Below are 13,579 nucleotides of genomic sequence, written 5' to 3' on the forward strand. Positions count from 1 at the left end.
CCTGGGACCCTCTATGAAGTGCTTACAAAGCGTAAGATGGGGCCCCTTCTCCTGCCCCCATCTCTCCCCAAAGCCTCCCATGGTGGCAGGCTGCAGGTCACCAGCAGAGAAAAGGCCACTTGGCGGTTTTAATTTTAGCAGCTTGGAGCCTGACAGGCAGGATTAGTTGGCTTGACCTTTCGTGCTGCGGCCTCCCCAGGCCTAGGGCCTCAGTCAGGTGGCAGCTTCCAAGCACGAATCACAACTGGAGCTCATCAAATGTGGGGGTCCGAGCCCCAGGGAAAGGCCTTCAAAAGGACAAAGACCAGGAAGGGGGAACCTGGTCTTCAGCCATTAATCAGTAAACTAGCAGAAGGTGGGGCCACCCACACATCAGCTTCCCCAGCAGACCTGCACAGGGAGGGAGAATGGGAACCAAGGTTGGGGGGGCAGACTTCTTTAATGAAGGTTCCAGAGGCTCCCCTGGGAAAGGGACAGTGGGGCCAGGTGCTGAACACAGCTTCGGTACCTGGTGGTGGCACCAACAGTGGCAGAAGTATAAGAGAAAAGAAAAACAACAGACCCAGAAAACCACACTGCTCTTTTATTCAATGGAACACCCCCCTTTAACGCAGTGTTGAATCATACACCAAAAAGCCCAGAGAAATGTCTGCTGATAAACCAGTGAAGAGAACGCGCATCATACATTATTGTCAACATAATCACTCCATGAAGAGGGGAGGAAAGGAAGGAAGCAGAACGAAGAAAACAAGGGGCTCAAACCCCTCAACACTGCAGAACATTCAGACGTTTGGGATTAAAATAAATTTTAAAAGGTAGCCTTCCAGGAAGGAGAGGAACAGATGGAATCTGAGGCAGCTCAGGGAACGCCGAAAGGGCTCTGTAGGCTGCAGACAAGTCCCAGGCAGCTTATGTGGCTCCACCTACCGCGGGCAGGAGCGCCAGGATGGTTATGGACCCTGAACCTGGAGACTAACCCACTACCCCACGAGGGTGGCAGAGACAAAACCCCACACTTAAAATTAAGGGGGAAAAAAGTATCTCAGCTTGAAAAAAATATGGCAATTTGAAAATCTTGGAACCAAAGAAAACACCCACCCCACCCCGCCACACTGATGGCCCAAATTCTTTGCCTAAAAACCACTTGCTCCTCTCTCCTTAAAGAAGAACCAGGAATGAGAAAAGGGAAAGGAATCTAATCGCAGCAGAAGACCGGGGAGAGCATCTCCTTGGACGGAGTCTGAAGAAAGGCAGAGAGAAGGACTAACAAGAAAAAAGAAAAATTAATAAAAATTTCACAATATGGAGCCAGCGTGTTCCGATTCCGTCCATAAAAATAACTCAGGCTGCTTTGCCGAACCATCCTGTCCACCAGGGGCGCTGCTGAGGCTGTCTGCCTGGAAGGGTCACCAATGGGCGCGGAAAGTCCTCACTCTCATGGCTCGGGCCATCGCCGCCGCGGGGAGGGATCCTGGCGGCCCAGTGTGGGGAGAGGCAAAGGGATTTGGGTGAGGAGAGAAAGAAGACAAAGAAGACACTCGATGCTACGGGGCGCCAGGAGAGCCCAAGCTGGCGCCCCATTACCACCTGCCCATTCCCACGCGAGTCCTCAGTCGCTTGGCCCAGCCCGGTGCGTGCACACACACACACGCGTGCACACAATCACATGCGTGCGTCCCAATGTCTGGCTCCATATGGTGAGGTTCGGCGTGTGTTTAAACGAGACCAGTTCTCTCTATATATAATATATATTTTCTTAAAAAACCAAGTCTAGTTCTGTGGTGGAGGCGGTGGGGGAGCTGGAGGCATCCCAAAGGGTGGCATGCCCGCCACCCCCATGCCCATCATGGTGACAAAGTTAGAAGGGTCCATGGGAGGCGGAGGAGGAGGGGGCGGGGCATACATCATGCCGGCGGAACCAGGCGGCGGAGGCGGCGGAGGGGGAGGGGCCCCGGGCGGCAGAGGCGGCTGGACCCCTGGGGGCAGGGGCACCATAGTGGGGTTGCCTTGCATCTGAGGGGCTCCTGGAGAAGCTGCGGCAGCCGCCTGCTGCTGTTGCCATGGCGGGATGGACCCTGTGCCAGCGCTCGTGGTGGTAGTCGTCGTATCTGGGGTGGTAAAGAAGCCCAAGGTCACACGCGCGGGGGCACACCGCGGCTCTCTGCGGCTGCTGCCTTGGGATGGGGGGCGAGGGATGCCTGCTCCTTGCTTGGCATGCGGTACGGTGGTGGGGGGCGGGCGGGCGGGGTGGTCCTGGCGATGGGGGTGGAGGGGTGGGCAGGACTACCCTGGGGTCAGCCTCAAGGTCTCTAGGCTTAGCGGAGTAAGCCCTTTTGTCACCAATGCCCTTGGAAGGGCTGAGGGGAAGGTACCAGACACAAGAACCGGCTCTGACATCCCTCCGCCCATCCGCCGCCACCACCGAACGGCACATTCAACCTCAAGGCCACAGATACTCCCCGGTCCCATCCCTGCAGTCTCTCAGGCCCCAGTCACATCCCTCTCCAGAGCATGCATGCACCCCACCAACCCTGGGCCTAAGGTGCAGGCGTGGGCCAGCCAGCGGCTCCCAGCCTACGATGGCGGGCTCCCCTCCAGCCCCCACAAACCTCTCTCCAGACACAGCCTCGCCAGACATCAGCTCTCCTCGCCCAGACCCCCAGGGGCCACAAGGCCCTTTCTTTTTACCCCACAGCAGAGACCAGAGTCTCATCCCAAGGTGTCTGCCTGCCTGTCTGAGCTGTGAGGGTCTCTCATTCCTCTCAGCCCCACCCTCCCAATACCACCCACCCCCACCAGCCCAAAATATTCCACTCACTTTGCTGCCATGGCAAGGGGGTACTGGAAGCCATACTGCTGCTGGGCGGAGGGGGTGGCGGAGGCTGCTGCTGCTGCTGTTGCCATGGGGGAAGAGGGCCAGAGGGAGGGGGCGGAGGCTGCCCACTGGGAGGCGGCGGCGGCGGCGGCATCATGCCCATAGGTGGCGGCGGCATCATACCTGCAGAGAGGCAGAGAGAGTGAGGCCTCAGGAGAGGAGATGGGTTCGCCACAGGGCTCCGAATGCCTCCCCAGCCTAGGCAGGCAGCACCCCTCAGGAAGCACCAACCAGGCTGTTACCTTTTCCTTGATGCAGGCGATAGACCCCAGAGCCCACAGGCGTACTTCCCAGGTACTGATCTTGATGGAAGGAAAGAGTAGGGACTTAGCAGGACATTGGAACTGACCGGGGAAGATACACCCCCACCAATAGCTCAGTCAGTGGCAGTGATGGCCACTTACAAGAGCAGTTCTGAATGCTACCTCTACGAGGCAGGCCTGTGTATACCCCACATAGAAATCCCTTTCTGAACCAGAAAGGAGACTCTCCTGACCTGGAGACCAAGCCTCAGCGAGAGACTCAGCACCGACACTCAACCCCTCTGAGACCTGCTCCCAGCCATGTAAAGCCCTGCTTACCCCAAAGCCCCAAGGTTTCTGGTCTGACACTTACTTACCCATTGGAGGAGGGCCATGGTGCCCAGGTGGGTGGGGGCCCTGGTTCATCGGTGGTGGTGGGGGCTGCATCCAGGGGGGCGGGGGTCCATTAGGGTTGTGCTGCATGGGATGTCCACCATGCCCACCTGTGAGGCTGGGCAGCGGGTGTGGGAAGCTGTGGGGGCCACCTCCGGGCCCACCAGGGCCACCTCCATGCATGCCATGGTAGGGCCGACTCTCTGACGGGCCAGAATTCATCCAGGGTGGGCGGCTCTGGGTAGTGGACATGAGAGACTACGTGAGAGCATTCCCGCCAGTGTCCCTGCCTGTTCCCTTTGGCGGCAACACTGTTCTTTCGGCTGTGCCACAGGACCAGGACGCAAGGCCAAGACCTCCCCAAACTGAGAGGTCCCCGAACATTCCTGACGGCCCGAAAGAACAATGTTGCCGGCCATGTCCACCTGTCCTACCCCAAGCGCCTGGCCATATACTCCCATCTCTCGGGAAGAGAAGAGGGGGCCAGGCTGTGAGAACCACCCCCTGAAACTCACCGGCGGAGGTGGGTTGTTGGCGGGAGCAGCAGGCCGAGGTGCACTGGCCAGTGGTGTGGTGGCAGGCCCAGAGGTGGAGCCCACAGATGCGGGCACAGGTGCCTCCCCCAGTTCAGCCATGAGGGACAAGTATTCTTTATCCATCCGCGCTTTATCCTGAGCTGACTGGGGGTCACCAGGCCTAAAGGTGAGGTAAGGACATGAAGAGAAAAGGGGTGGGGAAGACTCATTAATATGGAAACCTTTACTCTGAAGAATTTACACAAAGGAAGTTCAGAGGAATTCAGTCACTTTTCCTAACACCCCTTCCTTGAAACAGTCCCATCAGCTCTTCAGCTCTGTGCCCAGCTCTGCATCTGGGAAAAGCACATGGACCTCTGCCACAGCAGAGACCCTTGGGCAAGAACAAGGAAGCCAGGAAAACTCCAGGTTTTCCCCAAACAGCTAGTTTCATCAATTTCCACATTGCAGGTATGAGGAAAGGAAAATCTATGCAAGACCAGAGCAGCTGCCAACACTTTCTTAACAAGGCTTTTTATACTCGAAGTAGAAAAACATTGCTATCAAATGCTGAATTACAACTGGTCAAAACTACAAGCTGTCTTACAATACCAACCATAAGCAACAAACAGCAGTTAGCAATGAGCCACAGTGAAAACACCTACACCTAGAAGGAAGTGTTCAGGTTCCCTGGGCTCAAGATAATACAGTAGGGATGTTTGCCATCAACTGTTTTCCTGGGCTTTGCATCACAATGTTAATAGACCAAACTCACTGAAAGGAACCTCTTGGGTCTGCAGGTTAACATGAGCTGTCCTATACACCAGAGGCTACCAGAAAACCCTCACCTTTGGAACTTGCAATCGGAAGCAATGTGGCCAGCCCCTCCACACTTGGTACACACTGTGGTATTGGTAATGCTGCGGGTCTCAGAGCTCTGCCAGGGTCTTAAGATCCTGTTGAGAGAAAAAGGTCACCTCAAGGGCTGTGGCCAAGCACCCTTCTTCCATACATAGGTTCTGGTTTTTGTGCACGTCCCTCTAAACCAATCATACATACCTGTTATCATCTTCCCGAAGGGTCCCATTCAAGCGAGCCAACTCTCGAAGTTGCATCTTCCGTAGGTCATTCTGGTCCTCAGGGGTCTCGATACCCTGCTTCAGAATGTTTCTTATCTGGTAGAGATGCAACGGGCACAGTTATGTAAGTCCTGGGACTGCCACCTAGATTTCTGGTTGGAGGCTTCCTTCCTGACTCCCTCACCTGTTCTACTGCTTTCTTCACATTCTCCATGGTATTGGCAGTGACCAGGGCATGAAGTGGCTCATCTTCTCCTGGCAGCATCTGGCCATCTTTGCGCCCAACTTTTCCTTCTTTCACAGAACCTTTCCCCCGGATCATGATCTTGGCATTACACTCCTTCTCTATGTTCTTCAAGGTGTTCCCTCTATCAGAGACAGAAAAGATGGCTTTACTACCCAACATGGAAATTGAGAGTGGCTCACTGGGCAGTGATAGGAAACCGTGAGTGTATAGAATGGGATTTTCCCACCAACAGCTCCACGATCTTTAAGTTAAGGTCACAGACAGCAATCCTCAAGATCTGACTTCTCTGCGGTGAAATGGAAAATTTTCTCACCGAAAGGCACTCACTCAGCCAAAGTGAACATCCTACCAAAAGCAGGAAGATGGTACCAAGAAAGGCACAAGACAGACACATCTCCCAGGTCTTTGCATGCATGCTCAGTTACTGAGTCGCGTCTGACTCTCTTGTGACCCCCATGTAGCCCACCAGGCTCCTCTGTCCATGGGATTTTCCAAGCAAGAGCACTGGAGTGCATTGCCACTTCCTCCTTCAGGGGACCTTCCCAACCCAGGGATCAAACCATGTCTGTTGCATTAGCAGGCAGATTCTTTAACACCAAGCCACCCAGGGAGCTCCTCCCAGGTCCTTGGGAACTCTGTATTCCACAGAACAGCACGTACTCACCTTGGCCCAATCAGCAGCCCCACAAAATTGATTTCTGGATACTCATCTTGTGGGATCATGACTTTATCGCTCACACGTGTTGCTGGAGGTCTAAGAAAGAAAAGACTCATGGACTCTGCACACTTCTGACGTGACACAGATAATCAATAGCTCTTCTAGAACTAACCTTCTGTACCACATTGTTATGGGTGACAGAGGTAAGGAGTGAGAGGTTAGTATCGACAATGCTCTAGCACACCACACCTAATCTGTTGGGGTCTTTATCCCGGACCACCCAGTCCCCTGGCTTACTTGTAATCTGCAGGAGGCTTGAAATCAGGGTTGAGGGCAACCATTTCCGTGATGAGATTATGCCGTTCCTCCTCAAGTTTCTTGCGGGTGCGGAACTCCCGAGTGTTAAGCCTCTTCCCCTCACTATTGTAGATGGGCTCAGGGGAAGGGGACCTGTGGGAAACAGACCACCGTCACCCCTCTGCCTTCACTTGACTCTCCTTCCCACACGGGCTAAAATAAGTCTTCCCCAGCCCCTCTGCCTCTCAAGACCCTAACACAACACTCTTCGGAGGAACCGACCATAACGTGTGCTATTCAAAATCGTGTGGAATAGGGAGGTGGAAACTTGCTTAGCATCAGGGGGACTGGGGTGTGTGTGAGAAAGGAAAAAAGTGGTTTTGTTCTAAAAGTGATGAGAGGAAAAAAGGTCTGTCCTTCTAAGGGAAAATCTCTAGACTGTAAATGGCAAGGACTGTATCATCCTCTGGAGTCTTCTTGCCAAATATGAATTTTCTTTTGTTTGGAAAAAAAAAACATATTACAACTTTATGAACCACGGAAACCCCAAGTTTAGGTAAAACGTTAAATGACTCTTGCAGAGCTCATGCCATAACAGGAAGAGAGGCTGTACCCCTACCACATAGTTAAGTATGAGCTCTTTAACCCAATACAGCCGGGACTCAAGGCTACTGCAGCTACTTGGCCCCCACAATGGAGAGAGATGGTTCAAGGCTTCGTCTCTGCTTTTCCTTCAATGGCCTGGCTGGCTGTGTCCAAGGCCCAGGAGTCAACCTGTTTTCTGGCTGTTCAAGGTTAGGGAGTCTGGGTAGAGAAAACCGTTAAATTGCTAAAGCAGCTTCTCTGAGAGGCTGCCAATGCAGATTTGGTCAAGTATTTGTCTAGGGTCTGAACCTGCAAACAGCAAGGGGAAAACCTATGATTCTCCACCAGAGTTTACAAGTCCAGAAAGCAGATTTTCTCTCTCTTTTTTTAAAGGAGTAAAATGCTGTTGCTACAAGTAAAAAATAGCAATGATAAAATGATCAGTTTACCACAGCTGGATTTTGCGGTAATAAAAAAAAAAGAGAAGTTACACTCCTAGAATTCTGAGTTAAGATTACAAAAAGGACCATAGCTTGATATTCTGAATGAAAATTTAGTAGCAGCTGCAAGAAGGGAAGAGACCATGTGGATCAGGTTATTTTAAAAACATCCTGAAAGTAGTCAAGATTCCTATACCCTTTGTTTAGTTGAGAGAACCTTGCCTAGTTGGAGAGCAAGGACTGAACTCGGCTGCTCCCACTGTCTTCAGCCTAAAGGGAACCATGTCATACCACGTTACACACACGATGGAATAAAAGGTCAGGTTTGTTCATGGCTAATGACGGCTAAATGACACCTCCGTTTCTAGCATCTGTATAAACTGTTAGCACAATCCAGTAATAGTGAACAAAGACAAACATACCCCAGCTCATTAGACTACCATCTTATACATTTAAATCTACAGAAGATTTTAAAACATTTTTAACTGTGCAACTTAAGCAACATCAAAATGGCATTAAGTGGCTTCATACTGAGAATACACCTTCTTAAGAAATAACCTTAAGTGAGAAACTCATGCATTTCCCTCCAACCTGGGCTCTTTCAAAGCAAAACCATCAGGCATTAATTAGGGCCTCTTTCAAACTGAATTCAAGTGAGAAAAAAGAACTCTCCTCTGATTTTATTCCTAACATGCTTGACATTTCTAATTCCCACCTCATTCATAGCTGTCTAGAATTAAGCACTTCTGGCTAATCACCAAAAGAAGCTTTACCAGTACCAAATTGGTCATTTAAAGGCCCCACAACAGTGTAACCTCTTTCCAAATTGTGGAAGTGAAAGGCAAAAACCAATATTCTAGAGGTCAGACTGGCCCAACTTCTTCACTTTGAGTAAGAATAGTATTAGAGGTCATCTAATTTCTAATCCAAATTCTCCAGGAAACAAAGGTTTGTTAAAAATTCAACTTTTTGAGGAACTGCCTGGTAACCTGTGGACATATTATTAAAGGAAAAAAGGCCAAAAAGGCACTGAACAGTTGTGGTCTGTAATCTATAAAGCAAATCTAAAAAAAAAAAAAAGTCAAAATATAAAACATAACAACCCTCCAACCAAAATTTACAGGTGAAAAAATAAAAATTTAATTAACTCAAATGAAAAGCATCAATATTATGTTACTTTGCTTCCTGACACAGGACACCAGAAAGGTGCTTATTTAAGTGAGTGACTTCAAAAACCATTACATCATCTTCCTTATTTAACAAGTTATTAAAATGGGTAGCAAGCCAAAAACACTACTTTTTAAAGCAAAGTGTTTTCAACTATGCTGCATGCACTAAGAGAAACTTCACTGAGGAGGCACATTGCCTTTCTATTAAATGGACCAGATTTTAGCTGTTCAAATATTGGCCTGCCAATAAAATTCTTGTTAAAAAAGTTCATTTCCCCCAAACTTTGTAGACTTTTTACTTTTTAGAGGTGAGAAATTACAAACTGAAATGACATGACCACAGCTGTTTGAGGACCACACTCCCTTTAAAAAAAAAAAAAGTAATTGGTTGGTTGCTTGCCTTCCCAAAACAGGTGAAAATACTCTGGCCCCTCCCAACACCCCAGGCAATGGCCAAGGCTGAAAATTAACTGGCAGCAATGAAGGAAGTTGGTTAGAATCTTGTCTATTTCAAAACCATGAGCAGGAGACTGCAGCATAAGCTGACCAGACTGAGTTTCTGGCCTGCTCAAATTCAATAATGCTCAAAAATATTCTTATTCCCTGTATTGTGCAGTACCTGTGAGGAACACGCTACACCTGGGCTTTCAGCCAAAGGAAGGACTGAAATTGCTGGTTAATGGGCCGCCTCACTGTCCCTACTAGTGGGTAAATCAGGTTAAAATCTACATGCTTTTCAATTGAAAACCAGTTGTCCATTTTCCTGTAACTTTTGATTCTGCTAGTAATTAAATTTCATTCCAATTTGCTAACTGATGACTGACCATATATACTGCTAATTTACACTCTAGTTCCCAGAATGGTCACAGTACCAGTCTTCTTACTAGGATTTTATTGAACTGACACAACATGTTGCCACCAGTAAAACGTATTGAGAAAAAGGTAAAAGCGTTACTGTCAGCTGGTTAAAACTGTTTCCCAACCTGTCCTCAGGGTTAGGGGGGATGCCCAGGTCTCCTGTGCGCAGTTTACGAGTCAGGTCTTCTATCTGCAGTTGCACTGGAAGAAACCAGGTTAGGAAAGAAAAAAAAGGATGGAAAAAAGACAATGTTACCAAAAAACATCTCAAATCTCAACAACAAGCATGAAGAACTCGGAGACTTTGAAAGGGACGACTGATCAGTGAACACATTGAGGCAAAAACCCCCAACCATCTACTGGCAGGAGTCCACTTACATCTCTAAGTATCTTTCACTTCAAAATGGTTATCACTTAAGGAAGCAAACAGTTTGTTGGAAGAGGGGTTAGCAGTATAGACTGTTCACTAAGGCTAATATGAAAACAATTATTAGGAGGCATTTTGCCTCTTCCTGTCACCAAGGCCTGCTATGCAACTGGCACCCAGAATTGAACCATGTTACACGAATACCCTGTTCCCACCAAATTACATTCTTGAGTGTAAGACTTAGATTTTATTTTTCCTTCATCAAAACTTAAACATAACCCAAAATGAGATTCAATTAACATGGGACAAGGAAAAACACCAGTTAAGCAAAGATCATTTTCACTGATACCAGGATTAAAATTCCTTAAACGAAACATTTAATAACCAATTCAACAGTCTCATATGTAAGTTTGTGCATATTCTTTCTGTAAAACCAGATCCATACTAGTAAGGATCTCCCAATACCTGTTGTTTTCATTCAAATTTTATGACAATCAGTATACCTTAATACACCAGTAACAAGGCAAGAAGTTTAGACTCGCTCCTTACATGGGGAATAAAAGTAGGGGTGCAGAGAATGAAAAGTGTGGGTCAAGGAGTTATGTGGGGCCCTCAGACCTTGACAAATGACCAAATGAGGCTGTATATGAAAAAGAGAGATGAGGGTTTCACAAAAGTTCAGTGACTCCAGGGAAGTGTTACCCAGCTGATTTTCTCAAGATAATGGGAAATGTGAAGCCAGATTCTTCACATGCTGAATGACCACCTGTTTCTTACCTTTGTAGCATCTGAGGGTCCTAAGCAGGTATCTCTAACAAGGGCAAGACTTAACGGGTTGGGTTCAAGTTGAGTTGACTCCAAGAATTAACACATGTCTAACCCCAGACACCCTTCTAATTTTAAATACACCCCACAGGGCTATACCCCACATCCACTCTAACTCAGAAGAAATGAAAATGTACATTAATATCAAAAGAGGATATTGGGGACATCCTGTGTAAGAGAGATAAAAGAGCACGAAGACACATGTGGGCCCCGAAGTTGTTTCATGCGAGAAAAGTTCTGACTTGGCAGTCAGCTGTTAGGCTCAACTGCTCAAGGTGAAAGTCACCTTCTTGGAGGTAGGCAGTACTCATAACTGGACAGCAGGGATGTGGGCTCTGATCTGAGGAAACCACCGGCACCTGAATCTAAAGGTTGTCATCTTCCTTGGAGAAGAGACCTACACTAGCCCAGGCTTTGATTATACCTTTAAACGCTCTTAGGACCCAGAGCAGTAACTTCCTCCAAAGGAAGAGAGCTGGAAATGTAAGGAATGAAGCTGTTTTTCCCATCTTCTACATCTGCTTGTGTTCTTGGGCTATCACTCCACTAGGGACATTTTCATAAGGTTATCAAGACCCAGACTTGTCAAATACAAGACATAAAAAGATGGGTGGAAATAGACTCAACAGTAGGGAAAAAAGAATTATTAGTATTGTAAAAAGGAGATAAGACAATTTCAACACCTCAAAATTCTCAGCAGTCTAGAAAAGAGATGAAGACCCTCAAGAACAACAATGGCCTAGAGTACCTCATGGGTCTAGGAGGCTTCTGCCCTAATTTACCCCAATGTTTATTTGGTTAGTAAGAAATGTGTATCAAGTAAACTTTTTTGAGACAGCTGTACAGGTACACAAATAAATGTAAAACTTGCATTAAAAACCTTTTATTTTTTTTTAAAAAAAAGGTAATTTTGAAGTCAGTTTCATTTCTACTGTGGACATTCGTAATTCTCAAAATTTCCCAACAGTTAAGATCTTTTATCCTAACCACCTCATTATTCCAGATCCAAGCAGTACCCCTTTCCCTGCAGAGTTCCTTAGGAGTAAACACAAGAGCCCTCATTTTAAGACAGCTCTCCAAAGACCAAACCAGAAAAGATGCTGAAGGAAAGGTTAAATTCAACAAAATGGTAAAAGGGGGTAAACACACTTTCAGAACCACTTTTTGATTAAACTGAGTTTTTTCCCCTTTCACAAAGTACCTATAAAAAAATAAAAGACCACATTTTAGGGAAAGGAGGAATATGAAATTATGGTGAAAGGCCAGGCTGTGAAAAAGGTACTTGGTTTACAATACCTGCAGTGTTCTCCACTGGGGCCAAGTCCAGAGAGGCATGTAACACTCACCTCATCAATTGGTAATGAACAGCAGCTGAAAAGGGTGGGGTGGGGTGCTGGGCTGGGAACTGTTCTCATTCCTAAGCTGGCCCCTCTACCCTTCTGGCACTCATGGAGAACACTGCTGTTACCAACAGACCAAAACAAGGAGCTACAAATGCAGGACTCACAGAGCAAAAACTGATGGATTATATTAAAGTCATCTGACCATAGCTCCTCTCAAAGAGAAAACTGTAAAGTCCCAAACTTTCAACAAATAAAATGTTCAGTAACAATCTGAAAATGCATTTGAGTGCAGAACGTGTATTTACCTATATAAGCTCTTTCTTGTTCCCGAGTAAGTCCAGGGGGGATGACTGTAGGCATTCCTGGAATCACCGTCTTCTGTTCCATTGTGTCTTGGTTCCAGCGGCTCCTCTTCCGCTTCTTACTGGGGAAGTCTAAAAGAGATAAGGTTCGTCAGATGCAAACATAAACCAGCAGAGTAACTACCAAGAGGCAGTTTAGGATACTTATGATACTACACACAACCTCAGCAGATCGTGAAACTGAGAACTTGACCTAAAAAGAAACAGCAAAGAATGGAAAACAAACCTGGGAAGTCAAAAGACATGGCCACTAGAAGGGGACCTGGGTCTGAAAAGTTAACATTGCACATTTATAATTTTTGTCCACAGAAATGTGAAAAATGTAAACAAAAAAATCTCAGTGCATAAAGTTTCAAGTAGTGAAATAAAAAAGTACTGAGATAATAATATACCACACGGCTGTCCATAAACCTCTTAACCGCCCGAGGACATAAGAGCAGACTGAATATTTAAGGGTATAAAGCAATATTGTTAACTTCTGGCTCCTCCCACCTCCCCACCAGTCATCTGAGACAAAACGCAACTAAACTTATGGTTATCAACTGAAAAACCTGGATTTTCCAGCAAAATCACTTTTCTTCTCAGAGGTCTGGCTAAGGTCAGCATTTTCCTGGCCAGTTGGGACACTTAAGGTCTAAACGACGTATCATTAAGTTCAACAAAGAACAAGCTATACAACAGGAGCCTAATCTTTCTTCCCCAGTACACAAGCAAAAACTTCCTGGCCTTTGATACACAAAGGTGCCTTCTCAGGGACGAGACCCAGCGGAAAAACCTCAAGAGGAGGCGTGTCCTAGGTAGATACAGTGAGATATGGAAACGAACGGAACATCCTTCCCCAAAAAGGGCCACAAAATATCGGACCCAAACACCCCCTGAAGACTTTCATCCATTCTGGTTCTGAAGTGAAAGCCCTGTCTTATTAAAGAAGTTTTAAGGAGCTTCTCTTGGTACTTTCTTCCTTTAGGACTAGACTACAACCAGGAAGAGGACGCTCCACGTCATCAGTTGACCCTTTCCGCCCTCCAAACTTGCACATGAGGCACCCCAACCACCCACTCGATCCCCTCTCCACACCCCCTCCCGAACACCAAGGGCAGAGAGCAACAAGGGGTTCCCCCAATCCAGGCTTTTAGGATGGCCACAAAGCCCGGCCGCCAAACTGCGCCTGCGCGCAACAAACTTCCTCCCGCCGGGCCCCCACCCCTGAGGCGCGTGCGCACTCGAGGCCCCAGAAACAGGCCGCGCGCCCCGTGGCTCCGCCGCCCGGGCCTCCCCGTGCGCGTGCGCGCGCGCGCGCGCGCCCCTGCCGCGTGCAGCCGCC

General features: G+C 47.9%; 1 protein-coding gene across 10 annotated transcripts in view; it reads right to left on the reverse strand.

Moving 5' to 3' along the window:
* Nucleotides 1-561: 561 nt before the first annotated feature.
* The window catches only part of SF1 (splicing factor 1), a 15,712-nt gene continuing 2,694 nt past the window's right edge, over nt 562-13,579 (reverse strand). The window contains exons 2-14 of one of the 10 annotated variants that reach the window (XM_040256196.1): nt 12,199-12,327; nt 9,484-9,559; nt 6,307-6,459; nt 6,016-6,105; nt 5,289-5,472; nt 5,085-5,200; nt 4,874-4,981; nt 4,026-4,206; nt 3,495-3,768; nt 3,118-3,177; nt 2,819-2,998; nt 1,904-2,108; nt 562-1,471 (exon numbers count right to left, since the gene is read on the reverse strand). In XM_040256196.1, coding sequence (XP_040112130.1) covers nt 1,342-1,471; nt 1,904-2,108; nt 2,819-2,998; nt 3,118-3,177; nt 3,495-3,768; nt 4,026-4,206; nt 4,874-4,981; nt 5,085-5,200; nt 5,289-5,472; nt 6,016-6,105; nt 6,307-6,459; nt 9,484-9,559; nt 12,199-12,327 — 1,886 coding nt within the window. In that variant the 3' untranslated portion in view covers nt 562-1,341. Of the gene's footprint in view, nt 2,109-2,818; nt 2,999-3,117; nt 3,178-3,490; nt 3,769-4,025; nt 4,207-4,873; nt 4,982-5,084; nt 5,201-5,288; nt 5,473-6,015; nt 6,106-6,306; nt 6,460-9,483; nt 9,560-12,198; nt 12,328-13,579 lie in introns of all 10 variants that reach the window. The other 9 variants (XM_040256200.1, XM_040256203.1, XM_040256202.1 and 6 more) reach the window with 9 other exon arrangements.

This window comes from Oryx dammah, unplaced genomic scaffold (assembly GCF_014754425.2).
Source record: "Oryx dammah isolate SB20612 unplaced genomic scaffold, SCBI_Odam_1.1 HiC_scaffold_15, whole genome shotgun sequence".
NCBI lineage: Eukaryota > Metazoa > Chordata > Mammalia > Artiodactyla > Bovidae > Oryx > Oryx dammah.